This window comes from Eleutherodactylus coqui, chromosome 7 (genome assembly GCF_035609145.1).
Source record: "Eleutherodactylus coqui strain aEleCoq1 chromosome 7, aEleCoq1.hap1, whole genome shotgun sequence".
Lineage (NCBI taxonomy): Eukaryota > Metazoa > Chordata > Amphibia > Anura > Eleutherodactylidae > Eleutherodactylus > Eleutherodactylus coqui.
Genome location: NC_089843.1, coordinates 179,825,277 through 179,842,836, shown reverse-complemented (window position 1 = coordinate 179,842,836; position 17,560 = coordinate 179,825,277). Strand labels below are relative to the sequence as shown.

General features: G+C 40.3%; 1 protein-coding gene across 1 annotated transcript; it reads left to right on the top strand.

The window, feature by feature from the left end:
• The first annotated feature begins 110 nt into the window (after window positions 1-110).
• On the top strand, window positions 111-16,000 carry LOC136572985 (albumin-like). The gene is made up of 15 exons (XM_066574049.1): window positions 111-230; window positions 2,018-2,081; window positions 2,182-2,314; window positions 2,964-3,169; window positions 4,660-4,801; window positions 5,641-5,738; window positions 8,089-8,218; window positions 9,163-9,377; window positions 9,574-9,706; window positions 10,399-10,496; window positions 11,348-11,486; window positions 13,547-13,770; window positions 14,239-14,371; window positions 15,163-15,210; window positions 15,871-16,000. The coding sequence occupies exons 1-14, from the start codon at window positions 152-154 to the stop codon at window positions 15,205-15,207; spliced, it is 1,839 nt and encodes a 612-aa protein (XP_066430146.1). The 5' UTR covers window positions 111-151; the 3' UTR covers window positions 15,208-15,210; window positions 15,871-16,000.
• Window positions 16,001-17,560: the final 1,560 nt, after the last annotated feature.

Here is a 17,560-nt window from a genome sequence, read left to right as displayed (position 1 = left end):
ATCCTGTTATTTCAAACACAAGGTAAATATTAATAATTTATAGAACCAGTCTGGTTAATGATTTGCAAATGGTTCCACTAAGCATATATATTCAACAGGTTTCCTCATCTTCTGCAGGCTTCAACGAGGTCCTCCCCAAAGATCTGCAGTCATGAAGTGGGTCACTCTGATTTGCTTGCTCTTCTGCACCTTAGCAACTGAGGCAAGGCATCTGAAGAAGAGAGATGCAGGTAAGAGATATTAGAGACCGACAGGTAATTAATATTAAAGTAGCAAACAAAATGATTTATCTTTATCTGTTCCTCTCTGCATGAAGACCACAACTTAGGGTGCTTTTACTCGGGACTATCTGTCGGGCATAGATGCCCCACAGGTCATCCCTGCGTTATTCGTTCCTGTGCTTTTACAGATTTACAAATCAAGGATATTTGGTTTGTTATTAGATTTTATTACTTAATTGTTGGATTGAGAGCGCAAATGCTTTTATCTGTCTGGAATTTTCCCCACTTTTTGCATTACCACCAATGGTTACATTCTTTGCAGCTATAACTTCACTGCATTGTTAGGAACCTTTCATACATACAGAGTATTTCTGCAGTACGTACCTAAAGACGCACCTAAAGACACAGCTCCATAACCCACATTTATACATGTGGATTTTGGTGTGGAATTTTCTGTGTCTTTAGTTGCGTCTTGCAGAAATATTCTGTTCTAAAGGTCCCTTACATAAAAGTTTTCCAATTACTGTAAAACTTTTGGAGGACCAGCACAAAGATATAGCACTTATTGGCCTTACACGTCAACTAACCAAGTATACCCGTTCAGTTTTGTATACATGTATGTTTGGTAAGATGCGATCATGTGCTTTCACTGCATATAAGCATCTGTTCACTTCCATTTCTTGTAGAAGATATGTTCCAAGCACATGATTTACAAACTCCTAATATCTTAAGTGGTTTGCAAGTTGTGTCATATAGAGTTGACTGCATATTGGTTTACAGTATAATGACAATTGCACTAATGCAATGTAAATTCTAGGGTCATAGACCAAATGATCATCTCCCTCTAGTAGTACTTTAATTAGCCTTTGGGTATGTTTACTGGCACATGTGGCAGGTTCCTTGTAGACATTTCTCTGACTGCTCTATACATATAAAAGAGGTTTGTAGAAATCTGTCTTGATGTAAAAACATTCCTATTCAAATATATGGAACTAATTTTCAGTCGCAAAAATGTCTGCAACAAATCTTTTGCATGTTGCCCCACTGGCCTACTTTTGTAGACACTGGTGGAATTTTGCAAAAGCCTCTGCAGACTTCTACTTTATTAGGATAGGTGACAGGGAATCGGGTAATGTATTTTTTTATACTCCCCTTCTCCCTGATTCCTGCGCTGTAGAAGATCACACATTACACGGAAGTGTGACTCTTCTCAGGGTGACGAGCACGTGCTTTCCCATACATTTCTATAGGCTTGACGATCTGAGAAGAGTCACATTGCAGTGCGATGCACGATCTTTGGCAGGAACCAGGGAGCTGATGAGTATATAAAATACATCACAGGGCTCCCTGTTACCTCCCCCAACAGCACCATAACTTAGTTTATTGTATTGTAGGGAGGTGACAGGTTCCCTTTAAGGGCTTGTTCACACTTGCGTGACGGCCCTTCGTTATTCAGCTCGATTCCAGGAGCTGAACAACAGCAAGAGGAGAAGTGCTGGATCCTGAACATACCGGACCCAAACGCTACCAAATAGAACCAATTAGCTGTAATGGGTACTGCTCAGTGCCTTTATGAATTTCAGCATTTTAACAGATGAAATGCCGTTGCATGCAGTGCTATTTCATCCATGATTTTCATGGAAATCAGTGATGGAGCCTCAGACGTTGATGTCAAGTTAACAGCTAATCAGAACAATAATGTATAAGCAAATTTTATAAATATATATATATATATATATATATATATATATATGCAAATATAATTCATTCCTTTCCTGTTTTTATATTTTATATAGATCATAAATCTCGGCATGTTGGTGGGCTATATCTTATGTTAGGCAAGGAACACTTTGAAGACCTGTAAGTACTAGTGACAAGCTTTCTCTGTTTTCTGCCACAGTTATCTGTCTTTTTAGCTTTGCATAAGCAGGTTATTTAATGATATATTGTTATTTGGCAGGGCGCTGGTTGCACTCGCTCAGAACCTCCAGAAATGTTCAACAGAAGAACTCGAGAAAGTGGCAAAGCAAATGACCACCTTTGCTCAACATTGTGCAGATCATGAAGAAGATGGGGAATGCAAGAAACCAATAGTATGAACATTTACTAGTGATAACGCCATAGTATAACTTTTACATTACCAGACCCACCTTGCAGATTATAAACATAAGTGAGTCCAAAATAGACTTTCATGTAGGAATTGGCCCCAGTGTCCATGGAATAACCTTCATTGCCGCAGCCAGGCGTCCTCTATACGGAGAGAAATATCAATGATGTGGAAATGTTTTGTATCAAACACCAAAGTATTCCTTTGAATCTTTTATATTATCTTCAGCGGCTAGAGAGGGTTCCCATTTATCGAGCATTCTGGCCTTGTTCCCCTGGCATTGCAGTACAACACTGGAGAGAAGCTCATGCCAGAACTGATCCTATAGTTTTCTGTAGATTAGTTCATGGCATCCAGCGCATTAGTTTTCATCCTGACCTATGTCGGACAGAAACGCTTTTCATGCAGCATTTTTCTGTCCAGCTTTGTCTGGCTATGGAAGCCAAGCTGGTGCAAGCAATGTACCAATGGTATTGGTTGCGTCAAGCTTCAGTATGAAAACATTCGCTGCACAAAGCTATATGGGATCTCAGCCATACATATTCTAAAACGACCAAATACAGATCCCATTCTACAACAACAATACTGGTTTTCTACAAATTACCTCCACTGCCTGATTTCTTGTGCCTTTACAGGAAACTCTGTTCCTTGATCAAGTTTGTAAAGCTCCACATTTGGCCGACGGTTATCCCTGGGCTGTTGACTGCTGTGCCAAGCAAGATCCAGAGAGAGTACAGTGCTTCCATGAACACAGAAATATTGAAAAAGAGCCACATAAAAGACCAGATGTTGATGCTGCCTGCACAGAACACAAGGATAACCATGAACATTCTTTTCACTCGTAAGTGTTAACATACATTGATTGATTTTCTTCATTAGTATGTTTTTTACCGCATGTTTTTTATATAGTATGCCCATCGGTGCAGTGAATGATATAATCACAAGCAATTCATTATAACAGGTTTGACAATGACATATCTAAACTAAATTTCCTGTTTTGTGAGGACTTGAAGAGATGGTTTCATTGGAGCTTGCACCTCCTATTTATTCATCTGTTCAATTTCCAGTTTTCAGAGGCTATGGCTCCCTGGGGGGCAATTTTAAATTCCACCAGATAAGATGGCCCTGCCTGTGGAGTTACTTCTTGATAAATTCCCAACATTTTGCTGCTGTTAGAACCAAAGGAAAATAGAATAACATTAGAAAACTACACTAAGGCCTCATGTCTAGAGAATTGTCGCGGCTGTATTGCCGGCTCCATTGAATTCAATGGGCTAACATCGTTCTGCCGGGACATGGTGAGTATATTTTTTTTTAATTTTTACACATTTCTGGATGAATTGCAGGGAAGGGCTTATATATTTAAGCCCTTCCCGACAATTAATCCCGCGATCGCCGGCAGCCCATTGCTTTCAATGGAGCCGTCTGTATTGCCGGCTTCATTGAATTCAATGGTCAGTGCTCGTTTAATTGAGAAGAGTACCGCGTGGTGCTCGTCTCAAGTAACGAGCATCTCGAGCACCCTAATACTCAAACAAGCATCAAGCTCGGACGAGTATGCTCGCTCATCTCTACTCATGTCCATGAGTGGGTGGGATTCCGTGCTGGGAATTTCACATGAAATCCAGCTCTGCCCGCGGCCAGTGACCCATGCTTACCCATATTTCCCCGGCAGCGGCGTCCACACGGATCTTTCCACTTTCGGGCTCACTGTACTGCGCATGGTCCTCACGGCTCGCCGTTAGACATGCGCAGTACCGTTTATTTGTTTTTATAAATCTCCTGCTTTCCCGCGGAATCCGTGGCACATTCGCTGTGTCAACTGCAGGTGTGCCGTGGATTGGACGGCTTCCAATGACTTCAATGGAAACCGTCAGTGCGGGATCTGCACAAAAAAGGAGCATGCTGCGATTTTGTTTTCCCGACCAAAAGACCCACAAAAGAAATCTGCATGCTTTTATGCATTTGCAGACACCCATGCTTTTCTATGGGCGGCTTGATTTGCAGATCTCTGATGCGGGTGCCCTGCACAGATTCCACAAATCAAATTTGCCATGGACATTGGACCTTATTCATTGTACAATAAAAAAATTATGAAACTTTACAATATACTTTGTATTTCAACTCCTTGCAGACAAAAGCTCTGCATGTAGTCAGTGAACGGAAACAAATCTTATATACATCGAGAAGCTTAAAGTCTGTCTTGATCATGTCCATGTGCACCACCTACTGACAGTAAGAAGACATGATGACGTTGTTTTGTAACCGATGCCTTCTAGAGCAGAGATGTCAGTTCTCACTATATTAACTGTCTGGTTTGTATATTTTCAGATACCTGGTTGAAATTAGCCAGAGGCACCCAGATATGCCCCCCACAGCAGTTATGGGACTTGCTAGCCAATATGACGGTATTATCACTGGATGCTGTGCTCACGAAAGTAAGGAAGAGAAAGAGACATGCTATGATACTAAGGTGCGGTATACAGATTCTTACAGTATAATTGCATGTAATATTTGTAGCAATTCAGTCAAAGAAAGGTGATGTTATAGCTCTGATATTAGGCAGCTTTCACATCTGCGCTGGATCCTCCGTTCAGAGGTCTGTCGCAGATATGCGGCACAAAATGCTGGAAGAAAAAGTCCTGACTTTATCGTCCAGTGAAATGCCAGACTGTTGGACGGAGACCATACACATACCATTTAAGTCAATGGGGCCCGTTGACGCTATTCAGTTATGTCATAAGACGGATCTCTTTGGCCAGGTAATTCCTCTTTCCTGCTCTGATAATGAAGCCAGAAAACGGAACTACAAATGCAGGTGTGAAAGCACCTATAGAGACGCTCTGTGAAGCATGTCTAAGGATGGAGATTGTGGACATAGAGTCCTCTAAGTGAACACGGAGCGCTGTAGCTGCAGAACTAGTAATACACCCTCAGGAATCAAGTGGCTTGAGAGAATACGAAGCGTGAGAACCCTGTGAAAGTGCATATGACTTCATAAAAGTTCCCTCCTCCATTTCAATTTTCACTGTTTGTTCAGGCATAAGAACAGATAAACTAAAATTACATATTGTGGGTTCCATTTTATGATAGTTGCCAGTGGCTTCTAACAGAACCCATTGGCTATATGAATTTTGTCGGATTTCTGTTGCGGTGACTGTCATTTACCAGACAGAATGGCGCTGCATGATGCACTACTATTTCCAGCATTTACGATGTAAACCCTGGAAGGAAACTCAGAACAGAGATGTGAAGACAGTCTAAAATATGTTCCTACTTTTTCTCATTAACTTTTCTGCAACTTTTTTTCAGTGCGTTGAAGTCCAAAAAAACACATATTATATTGAAAGTAAGCAGAAGCAGGCTTGCCGTATCTTGGAGCAATTCGATGAAAGAGTCCTTGGGGCCATGTAAGTTTGAACTACAGAAAAACTACTTTAATAATGTCTATTCCTATCATGGTAAATTGCTGAATAGCTGCAGGCACTGAGTACTTGTGGCGTTTGGAAACAGAGGTCCTGTTTGCCTCGTTTGCCACCCCTACAACCTGTCCTGTTTGGGCGTATTTGTTGTTTGCTGTTTCAAATGAAGCAGCATCAGTCACATCATGCAGCATCTCAGAAGAATACATCGCATCAGGCAATAAATGTGGCTCAATGTATCTGCTACATGGCAGCTACAGCAAGTAGGATTTCATCAGAAACAATTGGGGCTCATTCACACCAGCGTATTTGCGCAATGTAATACGAAGTGAATAGAACCTATTGATTTCACATGAGCGTATTGTTTCACACAATTTGTGATCACATGAAAATATGTGGTATGACTTATCTTGCTGTGCATTTGCATGAAATCAATGGGCTTGCGTAAATGCGCATGACATACACAGAAAATCTGCATATTTGCTGCGCACATATACGCAAAATCAATTATATTTTGATCATATTTTTCTATGTGTGCAAAGATGTGGCATATTTGCGAAGTCGAAATACACTTATGCCCATGTAAAACAGCCCTCAGTCTGAAGTTGCAGTGCTATATTCCAAAAAAAAAAAACAACCTAAACACTCCATTCGAGAAAAATGTATAATTTTTCATGCAATTTGCATCAAAAAACTGAAATATTTCTCAAATTGCATAGAAATTATATCTTCTGACAAATGAATCTGTACGGCTGCAAATTGACCAAAATAATCTTGGGTAGAAAAATTAAGTTCAATATTGATAAATGTACACTAAATATACACTAAATAGGGGAACTGCTAGAGAAACGTGAGATGGAAAAAGACCTGGGGGTACTAGTTGACTGTAGACTTAACTGGAGCAACCAATGCCAGTCAGCTGCTGCAAAGGCAAAAAAAAACTTGGGGTTCGTTAAAAGAGGTATAGGGGTGAGGGACGAGAACATTATCCTCCCACTATATAAGGCACTTGTCAGGCCCCACATGGAATACTGTGTACAGTTCTGGTCACCGGTGCTCAGGAAAGATGTTACAGTGCTGGAGGGGGTTCAAAGAAGGGCAACTAAATTAATAAACAGAATGAGAGGACTGGAATACCCAGAGTATTGGGATTATTTTCCCCTGGAAAAAAGACGACTAAAGGGTGATCAAATAACTATGTATAAATACACGAGGGGATAATACAAGGATCTCTACCATGATCTGTTTATACCCAGGACTGCAACGGTAACAAGAGGGCATCCGCTACGTCTAGAAGAAAGCAGGTTTCATCACCAAAACAGAAGGGGGTTCTTCACTGTAAGAGCAGTGAGACTGTGGAACTCTCTTCCTGAGGACATGGTGATGGCAAAATTCATAGAGGAGTTTAAAAGGGGACTTGATGTCTTTCTAGACGCCTTCTTTTTTACTTCCTCTGGATCAACAACAGGGTGAAAAAAGGCTGTACTGGACGAACATTTGTCTTTTTTCAGCCTTGCATACTATGTTACTATCAAAGACCATGGACCTTGGGTACAACCCTTTTGACCTAGAAAATCATTGAGACAAGGGAATTAACCCAGTTCTTTTTTAATTAATAATTAGACAATATTAACACCTTTCTTAGAAAATGGTTGAATTGAGTGCAGTGGATGAATGATCTGATGGTTTCCGCACTTAAAAAAGAAGAATGACATTCAGACATTTTTTTGAAGAAGCCTCATCCCTGAAACACATCAATATTGTCCAGTTTTAAAACTAATAAACAAGAATCATGTTAATACCCTTGTCTCAATGAATTTCTTGGTCAAAGGGGTTGTGCCCAAGGACCATGGTTTTCGATTTTCTGAAAGTCACATTACTGCGGTGCATTATATACGATGGTGAAACTTGGACTGGCAGCACCTTAAATGTATATTTTTCAGTAAATCTTGCTTTCTTCACCATTTAATTTATATTCTAAATAGAGGTTGCTTCACCCTCCTCTTCTTCGGATCTTGTGACTCATGTCACAAATCTATGTCTAGCCCTAGCTGAAATAGACTATGAGAATCGAACTGCGTATCTTCTATCTGTCCCCTACTTCTTGCTCACCTATAAATGTATATTTGTATAAATTAGGGTATACAGACACAAAACAATTTTGAATAAAGACTATTTGCAATCATTTTTTATTTTAGATGCATTGTAACACTAAAAACGCTAATTGCTTGAGAAGCTGGACATAACCTATATATATGTGATTAAAGATTTTCATGATTTGAGTTACATGAATAAATCATTAACCTGTTATTATTCTGTTACTCGTTTCTCTCTTCAGTAAACTATCTAAAACCGGCCAACATTACTCTACGGCTAATTTTGAAGTTGCACATCAACTCACCCTAGAAGCTGTGCACGTGATTAAGGACTGCTGTAAAGGCCATAAGTTTGAATGTATGATGGAGAAGGTAAGACAGCTGCTGCATGTCTAAACGGACATATTTATGTAGTATATTGATGAAGTGGGGAGGCAGAAATTCTGAATCGTCCTATAATTAAATCTAGCAATAGTCGAATAGAATATGTAATGTCTTATTACACAATTGTCTATGATGCCAGTCTGGGACATTGTATTCTCCCCAAGTAGCAGTACTCCTAGGGAAGAATGCAGATGTAGAAATGCATGTAATGGAACATTTTACATGTCATGTACAAGCGCTGTATACAAGAGCTATATCTAGACACAGTTATTTGTAATGTGGTCATCTGCATGGGCCCTGACTTACAAACTCCCAGAAGTTCTATATTACAGTCTCTGCAGAGCTTTTCATCTAATTGGAACATTTATTCTTGCACCAGGTTATCAAAGTGTTACATTACAGGTTTTGTTTGTGTAAAACGCTTCTGTGTTTTAAAAACCCCATGACAATACTTCCACCCATGTCTTTTTGGCAGTTAATGTTATCATATGGACAGTGGCCTCATGTGGACCAGTCACTTTTCAACCAACGTTTTCTTAAGTAGCTTTCCCATTTGCGTTGGGGAATCCATTTTCCTTCTCTGTTAGAGGAGCAGAAAGGGGGAATCCCCCGGCTGAACTGACTCATCTTATGATGGAACTGAACAGCACCGAACGGACCCCATTGACTCCAGTTTGGGTTCCGCTCAGCTGTCCGGCATTTTTCTGGTATTTCCTGTATTTTCTGCCACATCTGCGATGGAGGTTCCAACGCAAGTGTGAAAGCAGCCTTACATATGCTGAAAAAAGAAAAACTATTCTGATTGCTTGCTATGATTATTACACTAAACTTCTGGTGCACTGGAGAAAGTATTTTCATGGGAAAGCCAGCAAAGAATCTCTTCTTTAAAGTATAGGCATGGCAATATTGCATTACACTTTTTTTTTTGGCAGATGGAATATATGGATCATATTTGTGAAAATCAAGAGAAGTTATCACCCAGCTTGAAAGTTTGTTGTGAAAAACCTGTTCTTGAGCGCAAACGCTGTATGCATGCCCTACCTAAAGATCACGCCCCAGAAGCTCAGTCTAGAGACCTGAAACACTTTATAGAGCATGAACATGTGTGCAAAAACTTTGTGGAAACTAAAGACATATACTTAGCCAAGTAAATATACATATATGATATCTATCTATCTATCTATCTATCTATCTATCTATCTATCTATCTATTTATTTTATATCTATCTTCTATCTATCTATCTATCTATCTATCTATCTATCTCTTATGACATAAGTTGATGAACACATACTCTGAAAAGTAATTTAAAGCATCTAATACTTCCATATTGTTGCTTTTGCAGATTTCTTTTTGCATTTTCACAAGAACATCAAGATAGTTCTGTACAAACCTGTCTGAGAGTCGCTAAAGGCCTTGAGGCTCTGCTTACAAAGTGCTGTTCAGACGTAAATTCTGCGGACTGCTTAAAGGATGCGGTATGTCTACTTACCCAGACAATTAGGGCTCACTCACACGGGCTTATGTTGGCTGTGTATAAGGGATTGTTCAGACGAGCGCTGTTGTAGCGCTGTTAGCAGCGAGAAAACATAGCTGCTAAAGTGCTGAAAAGATGATCATGATCCGAGGTCCAAGGTGCGTGCTTTCCAGCTCCAATAGGAGCCTATGGAAAGCAGACAGCAAAGAAAGGACATGTCCTATCTTTGCCCGCACCTCAGAGCCAGCATGTGAGTTTGCACTCGCATATCCTATCTTTGTTGGATGCGCCGATTCAGCGCGCCTGACATTCTCTCATGTGAATGCTTCTATAGGAACCTAATAGTTCCTATAGAAGTGCTCTTTTCACATGCCTCACAAGCGCTAAAACATTGCTCATCTGAACGAGCTTATGTTGCCTGTGTATTACACACGTATTTTTCACATGCGTAAAAGAATTCAGCATGTCCTATTTTTATGCTTATTACGCGCCAGTATAGGCTATGGGGATTTGACATATGTAACATAGGTAGCAAATAGGCATGTTACATGCCTATTTGATTTGTGCTGCATATAAAAAACATGCACATAGTATGCAGGCAATATACTCTCCATATGAATGGGCCCTTATCTGTTGGTTAAAGTAATACATAACAGATATTTTCATTTACAAAAATGTTCTGTTATTTTGTAGCCTCAGTTGCTTGAAGCTGGAATCAAACAAGCCCAAGAGCTAACTCAGCAGAACTGTGCACTTTACAAGAAGTTGGGAGATCATGATTATCAAAGTGTGTAAGTTTCGCAGAGTATGCCTGTGAATAACTTGACAAAGTGGGAGGTGTTGTCAGAAAGGGTAAAAGAATATACAGATAGAGTAAGATGAATAGGTAGAGATTAAGTCAGTAATATGTATTATTATGTTTTACCTACTTAATAATTAGTAAGGCCCTCATATTTCACATATTTACAATTCTATTTACATAACTTTTCAATTAAGTGACATCCATTGAGCCTTTTTATGCAGGTCCAAGGGTTTGCTAGACTATGAATGGGTCTGTTGGATGGAGTTCTTTGGAGGGTTTTGACCAATGACATTCATTTTCATATGACAGAGCAATCAGATAGTGCTGAAGCTGCAAAATTCTAAACGCTATGGAGAGGATGGGACCCCAATAACAGCCATTTTGATTAATATACACAGAATCCAGGTGGAAAACAATAAAAGTTATATGAGGGGAATAACCCTTAGGCATTGCAGAGTATTTTTGTTATATGATGCTAAAATGATTGTTCCAAAAACATAAGAAGAGCATATTGAGGACAAACGTGTATTCAATATACTAAAAACTTTTTTTTAAAATTATTTAAAGAGGTTGGTTTATCAACAACATTTATCACCTATCCATAGGATAGCTGTTAAAATATATATGAACTTTAGGGAGTTCGACTGCTGGGATCCCACTACTCCATTCATATGGGGCAGTTAGGGTTTGCTGTTCTCAATATCAATGGGGATCTCAGTATTCAAATCATACATTTACCATCTTTCCTGTGAATAGGTGATAAATGTTGATGAGTCAACTCCTTTAATAGGAAAATTCCTTATGTAAGAGTTTAAAATATTATCTTTTTGCTCTTATCAGCATGATAGGTCGCTATACAGCAAAAATGCCAGAGGTGTCAGATGCAACTCTTCTTAAAATCACTGGGAAAATGACGAAAACCGCTGCCAAGTGTTGTGCTCTTCCTGAAAATCAAATACAGGCTTGTGCTGAAGAAAAGGTATTGATGCTTTTTATTTCATGTCCTGTACAGTTATGAATTGGGATGCTTCTAATTGTAATAGAGGAAATGATCTGCATAAGGCAGATTAAAATGTCCATAATGGACTAATACAGGAACTGGATCGCTATCCCTGAAAACATGCCTAATAGCAGATCAATTGTCCTAATAAAGACTGCCCCACATCACAAACCTAAAAAGCCTAGCCTAACCCTAGATGGTATATAGGGAAGGATAACTAGCAAATGGTAGAGCTAACAGAGCTAGGCATAGATACCTAACAGACAGAAGTCCACAGCCACACAATGCACAACATACAAGACATAATTCAGGTGTCCAACTACCATATGGACAGATTGAGGACTAAGGCATTAGACATCACCCATCTGACAGAGTAGGGACTATTGGGTCAGACAACACCAACTGACGGAGTACAAAAAGCAGGTGATCTGCCCAGCATGCATATACACAGAAAAAGAAAATGGGCCAGCCAGGGGCAATGACTCTCTGTCAACCAGTCAGACCATGCACCGTGAGAGTGTAGAAGCAGAGAAGAGAAGAACAGCTCACTGAGGAATTTACAACATATGATACTGAAGGGATCTTTTGTAGTGAAGTAAAACTCTATGTGCTTACTGAAAAATGACACCTAAGGAACCCTCTGTAATGACATGATTACAGTTGGCAATCCGCAAAAGTACCTGTCCTTTATGGAGGGACATCAAGGCCCTCAGTTGCAGTCCACAAAGGATCCATGTCAGTCTTTGCTTTTTGCTCCAGTGTTGTCTAACAAAGTACTATAATAATTGGCTGGCTGGTAAAGCCACCAAACTATACCTGCTATCAGTAGGTGTAGATTAGCGCTGTGATTTCTACCAGTTTTGGGTGTAGATTACAACAAATCTGTGGAGGCCCCACCGCTATCACAAAAGCCCCACCCACTTCCTAGCTACTTTTCAAAAGTGGAGAAAGATGTGAAAAACAGTGAAAAGGGGATGAATATGTCCATACATATAGTGCCCAATACAATCTGCATGGCAGTACCTGGATACCATATTAGTACCACAGAGTTGCACAGCCACTGTAAACGTCTGTACAGGCTTTGTACACATGGCTTTGCTTTGTGTATGAATCATAGAACTTAGGGCTCATGTCCACGGGCAAAATATGATTTAAGATCCGCTGCGGATCTCCCGCATGCGGATCCGCATCCCATAGGGATGCATTGACCACCCGCGGGTAGATAAATACCCGCGGATCGTCAATAAAAGGGATTTAAAAAAAAATGGAGCATGGAAAAATCCGGACCATGCTCCATTTTCGTGCGGGTCTCCCGCGGGGACGGCTCCCGCGGGCTTCTATTGAAGCCTATGGAAGCCGTCCGGATCCGCGGGAGACCTAAAATAGGAATTTAAAGTATTTACCATCCGGCGCGGGCGGGGAAGGTCAGCTGTTCCTCACGGCCGCATCTTCCTTGCTTCGGCTCGGCGGATGTGCCCGGCGCATGCGCGCGGCACGTCGCCGACGTGCCGCCGGCGTCAAGAATTCATCCGCCGGCCGAAAATGAAGATCCGGCCGTGAGGAACAGCTGATCTTCTCCGCCCGCGCCGGATGGTAAATACTTTTAAATTCTTATTTTCGGCGCTCATGTCCGCGGGGCAGGAGGGACCCGCTGCAGATTCTACATGTAGAATCTGCAGCGGATCTGATTTTCCCCGTGGACATGAGGCCTAAGGGTTTTTCTTGGCATTTTGTATGATTTTATATCAGGTTCTGGTATCTGCATCATATTTAGTCACATAAAGACCAAAGAGAAAAATAACTGATTTCAATAAACAATGAAGATTTTAAGAACATCTCTTCTTCCAATTTTTACAGAAGTAACATATAAATAGATGCAGGTAGAGGAACGCTTTAAGGATGATCACAAATTGGTAGTGATAAATACCAATTAATACTGAATGTAGGGGACACAATATATTACCAATTGATGTAGGCTATATTTTTACTTGCTGTAATTAGTTGCTCGGCAATTAAAATATATAGTTTTCTGTTTTCAGATAGATATATTATTAGGAGAAATGTGTGAAAGACAATCAACAACATTCATCAACGATCAAGTCCGTCACTGTTGTGTTAACTCTTATGCCGACAGAAGACCATGCTTCACCAAACTTGGAGCTGACCCAACTTACAAAGCACCAGAATTTGATGCAAATGCTTTCCAAGTTGGTCCTGATATCTGTGAAGGTACAGATGAGGAAAAGAGTAATAAAAGACATACGTAAGTTCTAAAGCATTAAATTGTATCTTAAATAATTATTCATACATTCCATTATAATAAAAAATGTTATCTAAGTGTAGAGTAGTCTTGGGGCCCAATATGGGGAACCATACTTCTACAATTGTAAAAATATGAGCCACGAGAGATGATAAATGAGGCCGCTTTCACATCTGCGTTGGAACCTCCATTCGGGGGTTGCTTTGCAGATCCGGCACAAAATGCCAGAAGAAACAGTCCTGCATGCAGGACTTTTTCATCTGAAAAATGTTGGGCAGCTATGCGAAGATCAAATGGACCCCATTATAATTAAAGGGATCCGTTTGGGGCTGTCATAGGACCATAATGAAACAGGGAAACTGCACCCCTAATGCAGATGTGAAAGCAGCCTAACTGCATGCAGTGCACTGCAACTGTTATACTTTGTTCACTTTGCCTTTATTAATGTATCACTTTATAATCAAATTACAGATTGCTCATTCACGCCATGAAAGCAAATCCTGGCATGTCCATTGAGAACAAGAAGGAGTTGATCGGAGAATTCACAAAAGCACGAGAGAAATGCTGTGCCCAAGAAGATCACCAACATTGTTTTGACGAAGAGGTAAGTTATTGTTCAGTTTTTAAAGCTGCTATCATTTAGTGTGTGTTCAAGCTAAATTCTAGTCGAGGTTTAAAAAAAAAAGTCAAAGATTAAGAAAAAGGGGTCTTTTTTTTACAGGAACATTACTTCTTATTGGCTGCACCTGGTATTGCAGCCCCATCTTCAAGTGAATGGGGTTAAATTTATTTTGTGGCTGCTTCCCTACTTCTTGGATGTGCCCAGTTTAGGCTAAAGCTATAATAAGTACCTGTAATGATGCTGCATAGTAGTATAGGCTGCAAAGGTCTGAGGTTGTGTGAAACTCACCCTGTGTTTCATCCGTGGCTCAGACTACTGCTCGGTCCATCTCCCATGCTTTACACTGCAGCTCTCTGTGATACTGTGAGATGGGATGAGCCACTACCAACTCACAAGAAAGTGAGCACATACCAGTGAGAAAAATATGACACATAATGATCGAGACTAATCTGAGACTATACAAACTATATATCAAAACGTCCAAAACAAAATGTGGAACCCATTGCTGTACTTTATTTTAGCGTAAATATACACATTTTAAAAATAAACATCTATAAATTAAAAAGAAAATTTTTTTTTAGTCTTTTATCCCAAATAAAACTAAAAAAATGAGTGAAAAACATACACAAAAATGAAGGCAAAATAATTTGAGACTGAAACCCCCTGCTCCTAAAGGGGTTAAAAAAGAGATTTAAAAAATGTAAGCATGTATGTATGTATATTGTATATTAGCTGGTTAGTTAATGCTATTTACATTGTTTTTGTCCCTCCAGAGACCTCATATCCTTGAGATTCTGAAGAAATGCCTGGCTCACTAAGAGGTAAATAGTAGATCTGCCATAGCCAACTGGTTTTTAACAGCAAAGGCAAATACGATTTATTCGCTTGTGTTGGTTATATAATGAATTATATTTTTATTGCACAGTAAAATCATGAGTTGGCATTACTACCATTAAATTTGTTACCAGTTTATATAATATTATAAATTTGTATAGGATATTATACAGATATCTCTCTTTGGGCTACATTTGAGTAACTTGGTCTGCTTTTTATCCTTTATTCTCTATTCGTCATTGTCCATATTAAAGTGCTTGTCTAAAATTAGAAAAACAGTGCCATTCCAGTTCACAGGTTGTAACAGGTATTACAGTGCAGCCCTTTCACTGAATGAATCTAAGTTGCAATACAACACACAACCCATGGACAGGTGTGGCACTATTTCTAGAAGAAAGCAGCCATTGTTTTCTTAACCCCTGTAAAACCTCTTTATGCAGGATGAGATAGAATAAAAAGTATAACCCGGGCCAGATCTGACTTTTGGAGGTTTCTCCATGTTTATGCTGCAACTTTACCCCCAACTCCCAGGCAACCAAACGTAGCCCTAGTGTAGGAAACGCTGGGATTTGTTGACTTGATTACTTTTGTGTTTCCTTATTTGTGCTGGTTCACCGTATAAGATCCACTTTTTTCTTTTTCTACAGACTGCAGCCTCACTACGGCAGAGGACCAGGAACGCTTAACATCTGAACATTAGTTCACGTTTCAGAAGACTCAAATGAAAAGTGTACGGAGCTTATTCTACAATATAAAATAAAGCTCTTGTGAATTAAAGCTCAGTCTCTTGTTTGCTCTGTTACCGAATCGGCACATACTTCTAAAAAGACATAAAAGCAAAAAAAAGGGCATTCTTTAAGACAAAAACATCAATTTAAAATTGAAATGGCACAATATATTGAAATAAAGTTAATGTAGTGTATATTTAACACCACCTTTAACAGGCCTACAACTGCACTCTCACAAGGAATCTGTTACGTGTGCCGCTGGGATCTGTAGTACTAATGATCCAAGCAGCACAGCTCCACAGGTGAGGGTTAATTGAGTTGGCTGGGTGTGGTATTCTCCAGCAGCCAACTCCCTTTAGTCTGCAGCACATATAAACCCAGCTCTTGTCAGTAGTTGCTGGTCTTGTACTGTTTGGATGTATCTGTTTTGTTCCCACTCAGAGCTGTGTTTGCATGTAGGTCTGTTGTGTCTCTCTGCTTCCCAAAGATGGTTTGGACACCTGTAGTCCTAGTCTGCAGCACATGCAGCTCTCCTTTTCCCTTTCCTTGACAGGTGTGGCCTCCAAACTTCTTATGTCTCGCTCTGTGTGTCAGTTGGTGGCAGAGTTCCCTATGTGAGCACGGTGGCTGAATGTCTATCCCCTTGTATGAGGACACATAGACTTTCTGTGGAGTCTCATCTGTGTGCATGTGATCTCTGGGTGGAGTCCGTGTTGTATGTACTACCTGTTGTAGTCTGCGGTAGAGTCCATGTCGTTGCAGCTTGCTGTGTAATCTGTGCTCTGTTCTGTCCTGTTGCAGCTTGCTGTGTAATCTGTGCTCTGTTCTGTCCTGTTGCAGCTTGCTGTGTGATCTGTGCTCTGTTCTGTCCTGTTGCAGCTTGCTGTGTGATCTGTGCTCTGTTCTGTCCTGTTGCAGCTTTCTGTGTGATCTGTGCTCCGTTCTGTCCTGTTGCAGCTTTCTGTGTGATCTGTGCTCTGTTCTGTCCTGTTGCAGTTTGCTGTGTGATCTGTGTTCGGTTCTGCAGGACTCCTGGTTAGTGTAGGGACTAGCGGTATAGCCAGGAGCCATAAAGTGGCCCCTTAGCTTCCACGTTTTGATCAAAATGTCAACTAATACCTGGTATTTATATTCAGCTTTCTATCTGTCACTAGTGGTTGCTTTTTGGCTGCTGTATGCTGTGTTTTCTGGCTCTTTGTGTCCTGTTGTTCTGTTCCTGTTATGTGGCATGTGTTTGTTTCCTGTTCTGGTGCGTAGTTCCTAGGAGTAGCTAGGGCCCAGATCCAAAGACCACTGAGCTATCCTTCAGCAGGGCGATGTACCCTATCAGATCGGGCCATGTCAATCCTTCCTGTAGTTCAGGGCAAGTTGTCTGAAACCCGTGTGTATCCTCTCTTGGTCACGATTGTGTGGGCCCCGTGCTTAGTTTGCCCACACGATCGTAACAGAATCATTTGTACATTCATCCATCGAACATAATCCAGCCTGGAAACAGTGGTCAAAAGAGAGATGAATAGGGAAACATAAGAAGTACAAAAGAAAAAGGGTTTAAAAGCATTTGATTTCAAATATTTAGATTGTGCATTGTATGACAATTTATCAGGGATTA

Excerpts from the sequence above, each read along its gene's own strand:
- LOC136572985 (XM_066574049.1), top strand. The coding sequence starts at position 152 with ATGAAGTGGGTCACTCTGATTTGCTTGCTCTTCTGCACCTTAGCAACT. Across the intron at positions 2,082-2,181 it reads AAGGAACACTTTGAAGACCT|GGCGCTGGTTGCACTCGCTC; the intron begins GTAAGTACTAGT and ends GTTATTTGGCAG. Across the intron at positions 9,707-10,398 it reads CGGACTGCTTAAAGGATGCG|CCTCAGTTGCTTGAAGCTGG; the intron begins GTATGTCTACTT and ends GTTATTTTGTAG.